Source organism: Oncorhynchus mykiss, chromosome 17 (genome assembly GCF_013265735.2).
Source record: "Oncorhynchus mykiss isolate Arlee chromosome 17, USDA_OmykA_1.1, whole genome shotgun sequence".
Classification (NCBI taxonomy): Eukaryota; Metazoa; Chordata; class Actinopteri; order Salmoniformes; family Salmonidae; genus Oncorhynchus; species Oncorhynchus mykiss.
Window position 1 is genome coordinate 41,844,236 of NC_048581.1, and position 18,428 is coordinate 41,862,663.

The 18,428-nt window shown below is 38.7% G+C and overlaps 1 protein-coding gene across 1 annotated transcript in view; it reads left to right on the forward strand.

The window, feature by feature from the left end:
- The window catches only part of LOC110493901 (N-terminal EF-hand calcium-binding protein 1-like), a 65,320-nt gene that overhangs the window by 21,874 nt on the left and 25,018 nt on the right, over nucleotides 1-18,428 (forward strand). The window contains exon 3 of the mRNA XM_036949891.1: nucleotides 3,310-3,418. Coding sequence (XP_036805786.1) covers nucleotides 3,310-3,418 — 109 coding nt within the window. The remainder of the gene's footprint in view (nucleotides 1-3,309; nucleotides 3,419-18,428) is intronic.

Sequence of the window (18,428 nt, forward strand, 5' to 3'; positions counted from 1 at the left end):
TTATTAAACGTACCTTCTGCACCTGCTTCCTGACTCCTAGTGTATACGTTAATCTGCTAAATGACAAAAATATAAATGTAATATCTATAGGAGAGCCACCCCTTAATTAAGTAGACCGGAACTGTGACACATTTTTTCAATGGTAAACGGGCTGAGTAAGGCATCTTCATTTATCCACCATCTTTGGCTCTAGGTGCACAGATCCACAAGACTTCGCTCAAAGCTAGAGTACATCGATAACATATCATAACCGTTTATAAAGTTGGCCCCTGTTTATTTTCTATGTCATTCTATTAGAAACTTTTATTAGAAACATTTTTGGGTTGGTGCGATGTTTCTAACATTCATGTAGCCTACTTGGGATTTCTTCACAATCTTTTTATCTGTTCCAACAACACAGATTCAGGTCAAGCTCACACAAGTTGCAACAAATGCCTAGAACCATTTCCATGGAAATGGGATGAAAAGTAGATTATTCCATCATGCACTGGATGGACAACAACGTCAGAATGAAGTTCACAAAATGCAAGGGAGTATTTGGACACAGGCGAAGATCAAGGCAGAGAGCTATTTAAATTGCCATATTTCATGCCCATAGACATGGCTGTAGTGGACCCTATAGATGGGTTAGCTGACAATGTCATGGAAAAGATGCGCACACTACAATGGGGCAGAAGTCTGTGAGTTGTTGTGATTCAGGATGGCCAGATAGCTACCGATAATGACAAGAAACTGCCATGTGGGGAAACACTAAGTGACTCTTTTCAGATAGTTTCATCTTGTTCTTGATACCATGCCTTGTTCTGAGGTGTTTTGGCTGATTTCATGTCAATGCTAATGTGGCAAGAATTCACTAGCTAGATAACCAACAACTCTAACAATGTATTTGAGAGACAAGTGCTCATTGTGCAAATGTATTTATGTTTTTAATAAACATGGGAGACTAAATATAGTTTACATGTTGTTAACAGTCTAAGCCAACCATGTCTATTTTGCCCCATAGTTGCGCACATGTCGGTTTTGTTGCTTAACAACCAACCCGTCAATGCATATTATTTTACTGGGACAGCAAAACACATTTTTTACAGTCTGGAAGAATATTGGTGTGCTTGAAGATGGAATACAAAACACATACTCAGCTTAAAGATGATGAACTGAAAGCACCTGCAGGCATGTGCCAACCACCCGCTAAAATCTCGTCAGGGTTTTCTCATTTCAGTGCACAAGAATGAAAAATGTTGACAAGCGTTTACTCCTTATTCGCTCTTAAAGGACTTGTGGAGGATGCCCATTATGATTTCTGAACCCATTTTGGTCATTGAAAACTGACTTGCCTAGTAAAATAACATTAAAATGGAGCGAGTTAGAGAGGATCATCGCCACTTGCAAAAGTTCTGTGAGAGCTTTGCAAGGTTTTATGGAAAACAGTATTGCACACCAAATATGCCCCTACCTCACCTCTTGAATAAATACGTTTTGGACTATGGTCCAGTATATAGTTTCTGATGCTTTCCATTTCAGTGATTTCATTGGTAAACAGAAGACCAACAATCACAGCATCTCAGTTAATTTAATGAGAAATTATTTAACTGCCCAGGAGGTTAAGAGCAGGGTCTGGCCAACTGACTGATAATATTACGAACTTGTTAGCAGGCAGTCATGAGAGCGATGACGTGCAGTGCATGTAGGTTCTGATGGTACCAAGTACTTACATAATTTAGAATAACGATCTATGAGAATAAGGATCTGACCGGTGTTGAATTTGCAGTGAGCTCAGACATTATTTGCCTGCCCCCTAAACAGCTGTTTGTCATAAGGAAGTGAAGATCGGCATGATCTGTATAGTGTCTTCACATTCATGTATCTAAACAAGGATTTCACCATTGTACAGCTGACAGAACATGATAAGGTAGGGATGCTGTGAGAGGTTATAAGCACTGATCAAAGTATACGTTTTCGCTCATCATATGTACTTACCACGTGGTTCGCCACTGACAGACAGATTGGTCTACCACTCATTCAACCAGATGTAGAGCTAACATAAGGCATAGTAACACAGTTGTTGTGAGGAGCTTGTTGGTCCAGCAAATGGAAACTCATGCATTTCTCATGTTTATTTCTTAAATTGTTTGTGTTTATTTTATAAAGTATCATCATTTTTTCTACAATTTATTATACATTTTTGTTATGTTAATCCCAATTGTCAACCAGTTTTTTTCGCTTGGCTTTTAATTAATGACGGCTTTATGTTTTATGTTCTTTGATAACATTTGATCTCTTTTATTGCCGTGCTTGTTTTTTTCATTTTATTGTTTTAAGTGTGTTGCTCTTTTAAATGCACTTCAAATAACATTTGAATTTAAGTTTGATTAGATGTTGGATCTTTAATTGATGATTGTATGAATATAGACTCCATTAACTTTATAGTCAATCATTCTTATTAAGATGTATTCCAATTGTATGAACTAGGTTATATACCTACTAAATACATGTTTGGAGTAGATTGCCTGCTGAGATGAATTGGGGCGTTATATGAGTACAATAGACAAGGTGTTAGGGGCTAATAGCATGTGTAAAGATCCATGACCTTCCAGAGCCAACTAATCAAGAGTGGTCCAGCTCTGCTTTTATTCTGACTTCTCAATACTGAGCTTCTACTACTTATCATTAAAGATATTCTCCCTTGCATGTACACACTCGGAAACAGACCATTTTACGCATCTATAGTACACTACTTTTGACCAGAGCTTTATGGGCCCTGGTCAAAAGTAGTGCACTATATAGTAAATGGAGTGTCGTTTAGGATACACACAAAGTGTTATAAATCTGCTGATGACTTCCTTCTGTCCGTCAGTACGCCCAATCTGGCTAGCCAGCTGCTGACTCCAGCTCCAACGTTTGTCTGTCTAGTACTCCTGCCAAGCGGCAGCTTAACACCAGGAACATGTTCAACACAACTAAGACAACTAAGCTCTCAAAAGTAGTGCACTATATAGGGAACAGGGTGCCATTTGGGACGTAACCATTTAAGCTATTATATGTAGGCCAGCTCTATTTCGTCCAGACCCGGGTTCAAATAATATTTGTTTTCTATCAAATAATTTAAGCTGAGTTTGTCTGGCATAAATGGATGGACAAAAATGGAATTGTCCCAAAAGTTCAAACTCCAAACATCTGGCACAGGCATGCCGATTCAAACGCTCATAGCATTTGAAAGACCGCAAATAGTATTTGAACCCTAGTATGATTTCCTTTGGCCATGTGTCTCAGTCGTTGATGCATAAGCTGTGGTCTTGTGTTGTCTTTCAGATGATGGAAAACTGTCGTTTGATGAGTTCAATGCTTATTTCGCAGACGGGATTCTCACCACTGAGGAGTTGCAGGAGCTCTTCTACTCCTTAGATGGGCAGCAGAATAAGTATGTTCCCATTCTGTGATTCCTCATGAAACTAGAACAAAACAAGACAATGATTTTTGGGGGATTTTCACGACATTTAATCCATAGAAGGGTCCTTTAGTAGGAGGAAGGATTGTTGACATATATTTGACATTTGTATCTTAAAGCATAATTGAGCAATAATTGAGGCTGGAGTATTTGTGACATTTTGGCCTTACCGAGGCCTCCTTTAAGACACCATAATGTCTCATCTGTAGGAACTAAAAAGAAACATTTGGTTTCATATTACGCTTTACCGCTTGCTCTATAATATGAGTAGTATTTTCTTACAATAATTTCTTACAACAATTTTCTTACATTCATTTATGAATATTGAAAATATACCATTTTAGATTTGGCACATGTTTCATATTGTTGAACATAATATACTCGGAGGGAATATCAATGTTCCAGAGTGGGATCTCTGCTACTTTAAGAGTTATAATCCAATTTGTAAGCATTACCAACAGAGTGAATGTGAAAATGGATTCAAAATGGTCGCCCTCTGCTGGTGATTTGCAGGATGTGTAATACAAGTAAAAGGAGGGTTGTGATTGCTTACATTCTCTGTATAAAAAAACAACAACATGAAAACTTGCAGAGATCCCACTCTGGAACTTTGACATGCCTGTAGAGTATATTATGTTAAACAATATTGATCTTGCATGCTAGACACTAAGCAAACCAAATTCATAGCTGGGGCCCTGAACTGGAGAAAATGTATTAAGCACTCAGTTAAACTTACAAGTTATAAGATAGCTGGCAAACATCAGTAGTGAATATCAAGTGTAACTTGATCACCTCTCTTGCGATGCACAACAGTGGATCGTCAGGAAGCAAAAATGTATTTTTTTACGGTATTAAAATGATCCCGTGGGTATTTAAAATTGCCCTGGTATACGGTGTATATATAAGGTATACCGCCCTAGCCTAATGGTGTACAACATTGATTTGATTTATAGAGAAACATAGCAAAGGCATGTACAATTCATCAACATGCACATTTCTTGTATACTTGATGTAGCGATTTGCAGAACTAAGCAACAACAGAGTAGATGGTGGGGAATGAGAAACAAGAGGCTATTTAAATATGACCCCAAAAAGCGTAAGCCTATGCACCAATTAAAAAGTGTTCTGTAGCAATGAGGTTTGCTCAGTAGGCAATAGGCCCTGCCAATGTTCTTCTCAGACAATTTTGAAATTCTATATTTTTTAAATGTACAGCTACAGTATATGATCACACTGGTAATAGGTCACTTGTTGTATTACTTGCGAGGCACAGCTGAGTGAGCATAATCATTTGCTTTTTTTTACTGGAGTGATGGTCAGCCTCTCACCCGACTCACCATCCCGCCTCTCTCCCTCCCTCTGCTGAGAAAAGGGGAATCAGTCTTCCAGCTGATGGCGAAACTAAAGTCGCACTGCATTATTTTGGCCTCATGCACCAATTCATGTTGTTACTCCTATGACCAGAGAAAGTTACATTTTCCTTGATAATAAAAAAGGCACAAGCTGCAAATAATAACAACGCAAGCTTATCAAAACCTATTCCCCCTCAGGAGACTAAAAATATTTGGCATGGGTCCTCAGATCCTCAAAAGATTTCACAGCTGCACCATCGAGAGCATCCTGACGGGTTGCATCACTGCCTGGTATGGCAACTGCTCGGCCTCCTACTGCAAGTCACTACAGAGGGTAGTGCGAACGGACCAGTACATCACTGGGGCCAAGCTTCCTGCCATCCAGGACCTCTATACCAGGCGGTGTCAGAAGAAGGTCCTAAAAATGGTCAAAGACTCCAGCCACCCGGCAAGTGGTACCGGAGCGCCATGTCTAGGTCCAAGAGGCTTCTAAACAGCTTCTACCCCCAAGCCATAAGACTCCTGAACAGCTAATCAAATGGCTACCCAGACTATTTGCATTTGCCCCCCCCCCCCCCCCCCCCCCCCCCCACGCTGCTACTACTCTCTGTTATTATCTATGCATAGCCACTTTAACAACCCTACCTGCATGTACATAATTGTCTCAATTACCTTGACACCGGTGCCCCTGCACGTTGACACATTGACTCTGTACCGGTACCCCCTGTATATAGCCCCGCTATTGTTATTTACGGCTGCTCTATAATTATAGTTTTTTCTTATCTCTTACATTTTTTTACTTACATTTTTTAGGTATTTTCTTAATACTGCATTGTTGGTTAAGGGCTTGTAAGTAAGCATTTCACTGTAAGGTCTACCTACACCTGTTGTATTCGGCGCATGTGACAAATAAAATTAGATTTGATTTGGATTTGAAAACACTTTGCTATACTGGTTGTAGCGTGAGTGGGAGTAGGGAGAATGCACATTTTTTGGCTTATAAAACTTTTGAACAAAGTGTTGACAGTGCTGAATAACAACTTAAACATGAACTTACTCCTAAAACAGAAGCTCTTTGCTGTATTCGTTGAGTCTCTCTCTAGTCCTGGTTTTAAAACTTTCTAAATCTCACATGATCAACTTTGTGTCCTAGGCTTCTTTTTACAGCATATGGCGCGAGGAAACTGCAGACACAGTGATCTGAACTATCTGATTGGCCAGCGGTAGGGCTATTGATTTGCCCTCTGGGCCTGCCGGGTAGACAGAGTTCTACCTTCAGACACATGAAATGGTTCAAAATGGGAATTTTGCCTTCCCGGTGCTAGGGCTGCTGAATCAAGTGCACCTACCGCCAACAGCTCAAAACAAATAAAGAACATAGGAAAACGCAAGGCTTTATCATTGTGTTTTTTACAGAAATATTTGGTGATCGACTAAGATTAGCGATCGACCTGTTAGTGACCAGTGATCTATATCGTGGAAATTCTAATCAATAATGAGGAGAGGAGAGACAAGGTCAATCACCAATCAGGATATTACTTTATTCAAAACGTATTGATAAGGAAAGCATGTCACACCACACACACCAGTGAATGATGTGAGTGCTATGCAATAATGATGGCTGGTCAACAAACCACCCTTAGATGATTAGTTGAAAGCCCAACAAGCTGATTTCAGCCACAGAATTGTATAGCAAAGTACATCCTCCTGAATGTTCATGACAAACAACAGATGTGTGGAATGAGTCACAAGGTTAGGATTCGTATGAAAGAAATTAATCATTCACAGTGGACAGTATCTGCTGTAAAGACTGTTCTCATTGTGTGGAAACCAGGGTCTGTCCCCCAAAACAAGGTTCCCTTCATCATTATCCATACCCGAGCCATCTCCACCCTGGTACCTCCCAGTACACAAACACCAAGTCATGCTACGGAATGTGGTCTTTAGGTTTTATCACCAAAGGCATCGTAAATCCACTGTCAGCATTAAGCTCCAGAGGCCCAATTCAGAAGACCACGCACAGATGAGAGTGTTTTAAGATCCTTATTCTATTCCATAAAACAACCATTTGATGCAATAACAGTATTATAACATAATCTTGTAATTTTGCTCTCACATCTAATATGAAGTTTTAAAATCCCAAACTATCCTTTTAAAAGCCAGCTTTTTCCATAGCCGTTTTCTCTCCTGAAGTGGCAAAAGTTGAACTTTCCATTGTTTAAGCCTGTTGACTGGAAATGTATATTAATTGAGCATCCACCGACTTGCTCCCCCAACATTAAGCATTTCACAACATTATAGCATTTGAAGTCCAACAAAAACCCTTGTTAGTTAAATTAGCTTGTCCGTCAAAGTCCCTGCAGCTCAGATGAACAAATAGGGAAACCAAGATTGCCTGAAGAAGTCCTACACACAATTTTGAGATTATGTTAATGATTATGGTAATGAAAACAATTCCGGAATGGCAAGGGCATTTTCCCCCCACAGTGAAGATCACCCCCCCTTCCCCAATATGTGTGTAAATATGGGACTTTAAATTGTGCCTTCCTGTATTATACTTATGCTAAAATGTTTATTCTATTATTCTGAGCCATTTACTTTTTGTTCGTATTCTTGTCTTTTATTATTTCTTATTATTGCATGATCGAGAAGGAACCTGCAAGTAAGCATTTCGTTGGACGATGTATACAATGCGTATCCCGTACATACGACTAGGTACAACTTCAAACTAATGTTACTCTTCTAATGAAAACACGTTGGCAGCTAAAAGGTGACAAAGGGCATTGCGGCTTGTTGCTTTGAAAATGAATTTCTGCGTCAACGTTGATAAATGACAGTGGACGATAGTAGGAGCAATGCAGGTTGCACATGCCAACTACACAAGTCATTAACCAACTTAACTCTTGCTCTTAATTTGGCCGTCCAAGCAGAGCCAGTGAAGGTCTTTCAAATACCAGCAAAGAAGCACTCTCTGGATAAGTGAGATGTTTTTATACATGCGCATATTAGGCTAACACTGCATAACATGTAATTGTCTGCATCATTTCCAATCCCCCATAAAACATTATTTAAATACAGTATATGGTGTATATATTTTTTATATATTTTCTTTCTTTATTATTTTCCCCTAACTCTACCACCCTTCCCCTAATTGGAGTAAACTAATGGACAACAATACTTAGGCTTCTACTTCCAGTTTATACATTTTACGGACACAGTATATTTTACATTAGTTATTTTTGTTTGTCTATTTTTAGACCCAACCTTCAGAGATACCCTCAACCCCTACCACCCACAGTATCTCTGAAGACCATCCAGTTTTGATTTCTAATTGCCATATATTTTCCTACTGTGCTGTGATCTCCCAAACGTTCTGAACCTTTTATTCTCATAGTTTCTACAGATTGTAAATTAAAGATCACATTTTTTGCTAAGAGTATTATTATATTATTGTTCAATTGTCTTTGACTTTTCAAATCACCCAGCAGTGCTATTTGCAGAGTTATCTCCAGGGAAATGTTGCAATTCTTCAACCGTTCCTGAACCTGCGACCAAAAACAAGATACATATTTTGCAGTACCAAAACAAGTGATCTAATGATTCTGTCCCTTCGCTGCAAAATCTGCACAGCTAGGATGGTTGTATCCCCCATACACATTAAACTAAAATATAAAACGCAACATGTAAAGTGTTGGTCCCATGTTTCATGAGCTGAAATTAAAGATCCCAGAAATGTTCAATATGCACAAAAAGCTTATTGCGCTCAAATGTTGTACACAAATTTGTTTACATCCCTGTTAGTAAGCATTTCTCCTTTGCCAAGATAATCCATCCACCTGACAAGTGTGGCATATCAAGAAGCTCATTGAACAGCATGATCATTACACAGGCACACCTTTTTGCTGGGCACAATAAAAGCCACCCTAAAATGTGCAGTTTTGTCACACAACCCAATGCCGCATATGTCTCAAGTTTTTAGGGAGCATGCAATTGACATTCTGACTGCAGGAATGTCCACCAGAGCTTTTGCCAGAGTATTGAATGTTAATTTCTCTACCATAAGCCGCCTAAAACTTCATTTTAGAAAATTTGGCAGTCCGCCCAACCGGCCTCACAACCGCAGACCATGTGTATGGCATCGTGTGGGAGAGCAGTTTGCTGATGTCAACTTTGTGAACAGAGTGCCCCATGGTGGTGGTGGGGTTATGGTATAGGCAGGCATAAACTATGGATAATGAACACAATTGCATTTTATTGACTGGCAATTTGAATGCACAAAAATACCATGACGAGATCCTGAGGCCCATTGTGAGGCCCATTTTTTAAAGGTATCTGTGACCAACAGATGCATATCTGTATTCGCAGTCCATAGAAATCCATAGATTAGAGCCTCATTCATTTATTTAAATTGTCTGATTTCCTCATATGAACTGTAATGCAGTAAAATATTTGAAATTGTTGCATGTTGCGTTTATATTTGTTAGCCCTGGTATACTGGTATACTTTTTTATTAAATACAATTTTCTTTAACCAATTCGGTCTTTATCCCCCCCCCCCCCCCCCCCCCCCTCCCCACGCTGCTACTACTCTCTGTTATTATCTATGCATAGCCACTTTAACAACCCTACCTGCATGTACATAATTATCTCAATTACCTTGACACCGGTGCCCCCGCACGTTGACACATTGACTCTGTACCGGTACCCCCTGTATATAGCCCCGCTATTGTTATTTACGGCTGCTCTATAATTATAGTTTTTTCTTATCTCTTACATTTTTTTACTTACATTTTTTAGGTATTTTCTTAATACTGCATTGTTGGTTAAGGGCTTGTAAGTAAGCATTTCACTGTAAGGTCTACCTACACCTGTTGTATTCGGCGCATGTGACAAATAAAATTAGATTTGATTTGGATTTGAAAACACTTTGCTATACTGGTTGTAGCGTGAGTGGGAGTAGGGAGAATGCACATTTTTTGGCTTATAAAACTTTTGAACAAAGTGTTGACAGTGCTGAATAACAACTTAAACATGAACTTACTCCTAAAACAGAAGCTCTTTGCTGTATTCGTTGAGTCTCTCTCTAGTCCTGGTTTTAAAACTTTCTAAATCTCACATGATCAACTTTGTGTCCTAGGCTTCTTTTTACAGCATATGGCGCGAGGAAACTGCAGACACAGTGATCTGAACTATCTGATTGGCCAGCGGTAGGGCTATTGATTTGCCCTCTGGGCCTGCCGGGTAGACAGAGTTCTACCTTCAGACACATGAAATGGTTCAAAATGGGAATTTTGCCTTCCCGGTGCTAGGGCTGCTGAATCAAGTGCACCTACCGCCAACAGCTCAAAACAAATAAAGAACATAGGAAAACGCAAGGCTTTATCATTGTGTTTTTTACAGAAATATTTGGTGATCGACTAAGATTAGCGATCGACCTGTTAGTGACCAGTGATCTATATCGTGGAAATTCTAATCAATAATGAGGAGAGGAGAGACAAGGTCAATCACCAATCAGGATATTACTTTATTCAAAACGTATTGATAAGGAAAGCATGTCACACCACACACACCAGTGAATGATGTGAGTGCTATGCAATAATGATGGCTGGTCAACAAACCACCCTTAGATGATTAGTTGAAAGCCCAACAAGCTGATTTCAGCCACAGAATTGTATAGCAAAGTACATCCTCCTGAATGTTCATGACAAACAACAGATGTGTGGAATGAGTCACAAGGTTAGGATTCGTATGAAAGAAATTAATCATTCACAGTGGACAGTATCTGCTGTAAAGACTGTTCTCATTGTGTGGAAACCAGGGTCTGTCCCCCAAAACAAGGTTCCCTTCATCATTATCCATACCCGAGCCATCTCCACCCTGGTACCTCCCAGTACACAAACACCAAGTCATGCTACGGAATGTGGTCTTTAGGTTTTATCACCAAAGGCATCGTAAATCCACTGTCAGCATTAAGCTCCAGAGGCCCAATTCAGAAGACCACGCACAGATGAGAGTGTTTTAAGATCCTTATTCTATTCCATAAAACAACCATTTGATGCAATAACAGTATTATAACATAATCTTGTAATTTTGCTCTCACATCTAATATGAAGTTTTAAAATCCCAAACTATCCTTTTAAAAGCCAGCTTTTTCCATAGCCGTTTTCTCTCCTGAAGTGGCAAAAGTTGAACTTTCCATTGTTTAAGCCTGTTGACTGGAAATGTATATTAATTGAGCATCCACCGACTTGCTCCCCCAACATTAAGCATTTCACAACATTATAGCATTTGAAGTCCAACAAAAACCCTTGTTAGTTAAATTAGCTTGTCCGTCAAAGTCCCTGCAGCTCAGATGAACAAATAGGGAAACCAAGATTGCCTGAAGAAGTCCTACACACAATTTTGAGATTATGTTAATGATTATGGTAATGAAAACAATTCCGGAATGGCAAGGGCATTTTCCCCCCACAGTGAAGATCACCCCCCCTTCCCCAATATGTGTGTAAATATGGGACTTTAAATTGTGCCTTCCTGTATTATACTTATGCTAAAATGTTTATTCTATTATTCTGAGCCATTTACTTTTTGTTCGTATTCTTGTCTTTTATTATTTCTTATTATTGCATGATCGAGAAGGAACCTGCAAGTAAGCATTTCGTTGGACGATGTATACAATGCGTATCCCGTACATACGACTAGGTACAACTTCAAACTAATGTTACTCTTCTAATGAAAACACGTTGGCAGCTAAAAGGTGACAAAGGGCATTGCGGCTTGTTGCTTTGAAAATGAATTTCTGCGTCAACGTTGATAAATGACAGTGGACGATAGTAGGAGCAATGCAGGTTGCACATGCCAACTACACAAGTCATTAACCAACTTAACTCTTGCTCTTAATTTGGCCGTCCAAGCAGAGCCAGTGAAGGTCTTTCAAATACCAGCAAAGAAGCACTCTCTGGATAAGTGAGATGTTTTTATACATGCGCATATTAGGCTAACACTGCATAACATGTAATTGTCTGCATCATTTCCAATCCCCCATAAAACATTATTTAAATACAGTATATGGTGTATATATTTTTTATATATTTTCTTTCTTTATTATTTTCCCCTAACTCTACCACCCTTCCCCTAATTGGAGTAAACTAATGGACAACAATACTTAGGCTTCTACTTCCAGTTTATACATTTTACGGACACAGTATATTTTACATTAGTTATTTTTGTTTGTCTATTTTTAGACCCAACCTTCAGAGATACCCTCAACCCCTACCACCCACAGTATCTCTGAAGACCATCCAGTTTTGATTTCTAATTGCCATATATTTTCCTACTGTGCTGTGATCTCCCAAACGTTCTGAACCTTTTATTCTCATAGTTTCTACAGATTGTAAATTAAAGATCACATTTTTTGCTAAGAGTATTATTATATTATTGTTCAATTGTCTTTGACTTTTCAAATCACCCAGCAGTGCTATTTGCAGAGTTATCTCCAGGGAAATGTTGCAATTCTTCAACCGTTCCTGAACCTGCGACCAAAAACAAGATACATATTTTGCAGTACCAAAACAAGTGATCTAATGATTCTGTCCCTTCGCTGCAAAATCTGCACAGCTAGGATGGTTGTATCCCCCATACACATTAAACTAAAATATAAAACGCAACATGTAAAGTGTTGGTCCCATGTTTCATGAGCTGAAATTAAAGATCCCAGAAATGTTCAATATGCACAAAAAGCTTATTGCGCTCAAATGTTGTACACAAATTTGTTTACATCCCTGTTAGTAAGCATTTCTCCTTTGCCAAGATAATCCATCCACCTGACAAGTGTGGCATATCAAGAAGCTCATTGAACAGCATGATCATTACACAGGCACACCTTTTTGCTGGGCACAATAAAAGCCACCCTAAAATGTGCAGTTTTGTCACACAACCCAATGCCGCATATGTCTCAAGTTTTTAGGGAGCATGCAATTGACATTCTGACTGCAGGAATGTCCACCAGAGCTTTTGCCAGAGTATTGAATGTTAATTTCTCTACCATAAGCCGCCTAAAACTTCATTTTAGAAAATTTGGCAGTCCGCCCAACCGGCCTCACAACCGCAGACCATGTGTATGGCATCGTGTGGGAGAGCAGTTTGCTGATGTCAACTTTGTGAACAGAGTGCCCCATGGTGGTGGTGGGGTTATGGTATAGGCAGGCATAAACTATGGATAATGAACACAATTGCATTTTATTGACTGGCAATTTGAATGCACAAAAATACCATGACGAGATCCTGAGGCCCATTGTGAGGCCCATTTTTTAAAGGTATCTGTGACCAACAGATGCATATCTGTATTCGCAGTCCATAGAAATCCATAGATTAGAGCCTCATTCATTTATTTAAATTGTCTGATTTCCTCATATGAACTGTAATGCAGTAAAATATTTGAAATTGTTGCATGTTGCGTTTATATTTGTTAGCCCTGGTATACTGGTATACTTTTTTATTAAATACAATTTTCTTTAACCAATTCGGTCTTTATCCCCCCCCCCCCCCCCCCCCCCTCCCCACGCTGCTACTACTCTCTGTTATTATCTATGCATAGCCACTTTAACAACCCTACCTGCATGTACATAATTATCTCAATTACCTTGACACCGGTGCCCCCGCACGTTGACACATTGACTCTGTACCGGTACCCCCTGTATATAGCCCCGCTATTGTTATTTACGGCTGCTCTATAATTATAGTTTTTTCTTATCTCTTACATTTTTTTACTTACATTTTTTAGGTATTTTCTTAATACTGCATTGTTGGTTAAGGGCTTGTAAGTAAGCATTTCACTGTAAGGTCTACCTACACCTGTTGTATTCGGCGCATGTGACAAATAAAATTAGATTTGATTTGGATTTGAAAACACTTTGCTATACTGGTTGTAGCGTGAGTGGGAGTAGGGAGAATGCACATTTTTTGGCTTATAAAACTTTTGAACAAAGTGTTGACAGTGCTGAATAACAACTTAAACATGAACTTACTCCTAAAACAGAAGCTCTTTGCTGTATTCGTTGAGTCTCTCTCTAGTCCTGGTTTTAAAACTTTCTAAATCTCACATGATCAACTTTGTGTCCTAGGCTTCTTTTTACAGCATATGGCGCGAGGAAACTGCAGACACAGTGATCTGAACTATCTGATTGGCCAGCGGTAGGGCTATTGATTTGCCCTCTGGGCCTGCCGGGTAGACAGAGTTCTACCTTCAGACACATGAAATGGTTCAAAATGGGAATTTTGCCTTCCCGGTGCTAGGGCTGCTGAATCAAGTGCACCTACCGCCAACAGCTCAAAACAAATAAAGAACATAGGAAAACGCAAGGCTTTATCATTGTGTTTTTTACAGAAATATTTGGTGATCGACTAAGATTAGCGATCGACCTGTTAGTGACCAGTGATCTATATCGTGGAAATTCTAATCAATAATGAGGAGAGGAGAGACAAGGTCAATCACCAATCAGGATATTACTTTATTCAAAACGTATTGATAAGGAAAGCATGTCACACCACACACACCAGTGAATGATGTGAGTGCTATGCAATAATGATGGCTGGTCAACAAACCACCCTTAGATGATTAGTTGAAAGCCCAACAAGCTGATTTCAGCCACAGAATTGTATAGCAAAGTACATCCTCCTGAATGTTCATGACAAACAACAGATGTGTGGAATGAGTCACAAGGTTAGGATTCGTATGAAAGAAATTAATCATTCACAGTGGACAGTATCTGCTGTAAAGACTGTTCTCATTGTGTGGAAACCAGGGTCTGTCCCCCAAAACAAGGTTCCCTTCATCATTATCCATACCCGAGCCATCTCCACCCTGGTACCTCCCAGTACACAAACACCAAGTCATGCTACGGAATGTGGTCTTTAGGTTTTATCACCAAAGGCATCGTAAATCCACTGTCAGCATTAAGCTCCAGAGGCCCAATTCAGAAGACCACGCACAGATGAGAGTGTTTTAAGATCCTTATTCTATTCCATAAAACAACCATTTGATGCAATAACAGTATTATAACATAATCTTGTAATTTTGCTCTCACATCTAATATGAAGTTTTAAAATCCCAAACTATCCTTTTAAAAGCCAGCTTTTTCCATAGCCGTTTTCTCTCCTGAAGTGGCAAAAGTTGAACTTTCCATTGTTTAAGCCTGTTGACTGGAAATGTATATTAATTGAGCATCCACCGACTTGCTCCCCCAACATTAAGCATTTCACAACATTATAGCATTTGAAGTCCAACAAAAACCCTTGTTAGTTAAATTAGCTTGTCCGTCAAAGTCCCTGCAGCTCAGATGAACAAATAGGGAAACCAAGATTGCCTGAAGAAGTCCTACACACAATTTTGAGATTATGTTAATGATTATGGTAATGAAAACAATTCCGGAATGGCAAGGGCATTTTCCCCCCACAGTGAAGATCACCCCCCCTTCCCCAATATGTGTGTAAATATGGGACTTTAAATTGTGCCTTCCTGTATTATACTTATGCTAAAATGTTTATTCTATTATTCTGAGCCATTTACTTTTTGTTCGTATTCTTGTCTTTTATTATTTCTTATTATTGCATGATCGAGAAGGAACCTGCAAGTAAGCATTTCGTTGGACGATGTATACAATGCGTATCCCGTACATACGACTAGGTACAACTTCAAACTAATGTTACTCTTCTAATGAAAACACGTTGGCAGCTAAAAGGTGACAAAGGGCATTGCGGCTTGTTGCTTTGAAAATGAATTTCTGCGTCAACGTTGATAAATGACAGTGGACGATAGTAGGAGCAATGCAGGTTGCACATGCCAACTACACAAGTCATTAACCAACTTAACTCTTGCTCTTAATTTGGCCGTCCAAGCAGAGCCAGTGAAGGTCTTTCAAATACCAGCAAAGAAGCACTCTCTGGATAAGTGAGATGTTTTTATACATGCGCATATTAGGCTAACACTGCATAACATGTAATTGTCTGCATCATTTCCAATCCCCCATAAAACATTATTTAAATACAGTATATGGTGTATATATTTTTTATATATTTTCTTTCTTTATTATTTTCCCCTAACTCTACCACCCTTCCCCTAATTGGAGTAAACTAATGGACAACAATACTTAGGCTTCTACTTCCAGTTTATACATTTTACGGACACAGTATATTTTACATTAGTTATTTTTGTTTGTCTATTTTTAGACCCAACCTTCAGAGATACCCTCAACCCCTACCACCCACAGTATCTCTGAAGACCATCCAGTTTTGATTTCTAATTGCCATATATTTTCCTACTGTGCTGTGATCTCCCAAACGTTCTGAACCTTTTATTCTCATAGTTTCTACAGATTGTAAATTAAAGATCACATTTTTTGCTAAGAGTATTATTATATTATTGTTCAATTGTCTTTGACTTTTCAAATCACCCAGCAGTGCTATTTGCAGAGTTATCTCCAGGGAAATGTTGCAATTCTTCAACCGTTCCTGAACCTGCGACCAAAAACAAGATACATATTTTGCAGTACCAAAACAAGTGATCTAATGATTCTGTCCCTTCGCTGCAAAATCTGCACAGCTAGGATGGTTGTATCCCCCATACACATTAAACTAAAATATAAAACGCAACATGTAAAGTGTTGGTCCCATGTTTCATGAGCTGAAATTAAAGATCCCAGAAATGTTCAATATGCACAAAAAGCTTATTGCGCTCAAATGTTGTACACAAATTTGTTTACATCCCTGTTAGTAAGCATTTCTCCTTTGCCAAGATAATCCATCCACCTGACAAGTGTGGCATATCAAGAAGCTCATTGAACAGCATGATCATTACACAGGCACACCTTTTTGCTGGGCACAATAAAAGCCACCCTAAAATGTGCAGTTTTGTCACACAACCCAATGCCGCATATGTCTCAAGTTTTTAGGGAGCATGCAATTGACATTCTGACTGCAGGAATGTCCACCAGAGCTTTTGCCAGAGTATTGAATGTTAATTTCTCTACCATAAGCCGCCTAAAACTTCATTTTAGAAAATTTGGCAGTCCGCCCAACCGGCCTCACAACCGCAGACCATGTGTATGGCATCGTGTGGGAGAGCAGTTTGCTGATGTCAACTTTGTGAACAGAGTGCCCCATGGTGGTGGTGGGGTTATGGTATAGGCAGGCATAAACTATGGATAATGAACACAATTGCATTTTATTGACTGGCAATTTGAATGCACAAAAATACCATGACGAGATCCTGAGGCCCATTGTGAGGCCCATTTTTTAAAGGTATCTGTGACCAACAGATGCATATCTGTATTCGCAGTCCATAGAAATCCATAGATTAGAGCCTCATTCATTTATTTAAATTGTCTGATTTCCTCATATGAACTGTAATGCAGTAAAATATTTGAAATTGTTGCATGTTGCGTTTATATTTGTTAGCCCTGGTATACTGGTATACTTTTTTATTAAATACAATTTTCTTTAACCAATTCGGTCTTTAATGCAGGGCCGACAGACAAGTTCCTTACCTCCTCCCCCTTCCACTTCTATTTTTGTAGTAATGCTGAAATCAGTTGCTTGTAATTTTGGATAGAGCAGACATGTCCATATGTTTTTGTTAACTACATGTGTGATTTAACTCCACCAGTCATATTTATGATATAATTCAAAGATTATACCTTTTCTTTCATGCCAAAAATAATGTTTGTTTTTTTTATCAGTTAGTATATATTTGAGTTTAACCATAATATTTGTTGTGATATTTGTGCTGTCTTTTCTGGTGGATTAAACTGAAATTGCAACCAGCTTTCTATGGCTTGTTTTAAAAATAGTGATATTCTGGAGATGATTTCATTTCCAAATCCTTGAAAGTGAGAGGTTGTATCGAACCAGTTCGGAGTTAAGTATAGCTTTTGTATGACTGAAGCCTTTAGTGAGATGTCCAATGCTTTAATATTTAATAATTTCTGCCCTCTGAAGTCATATTCATTTAATTTTGTCTGGCTTGCCTTTCCAAATAAAGTGGAATATTTTTTGCTGTATGTATTGTATTATAGTGAGATCATTTCTTTCTTTCGGGATATGAATACCGAGTATGTCCACTTCACCATCATACCATTTTATTTGTAAACTACAAGGTAATGTTAAAGTTTTTTTAATTTTTAAAAAATGTGATCCAATATGTAATATGGTACATTTATCATATTTCGGTTGTAATCCAGAGAGGTTAGACAAATGACCTAGGTCCTCTGAGGCTATGCAGGGATCCTAATTGCGGATTTTAAAGGGAACATGAATTGTCAGCATATAATGAATGACACCTTTGTTTTTAAACCCTGGATTAACTAGAGCCTTGATATTATTGTTGGATCGGATTTTAATAAATAACATTTCGATGGCCACAATAAATAAATATGCCGATAGTGGAACACCTTGTTTTACTCCTCTTGACAGTTACATATAACATTTTAGGTGGTCGCCTTTTAGGAAAATCTGACTTGAATATTTCAAATATTGTTCCACAAAGTCCATTTCAAATACCATGGAAATGATATTACCAGAGAGGAGATCACATTTCTTTAATCAAAGCCTGTAGGCTTCACTCACTAAGTGGAAAAGTGT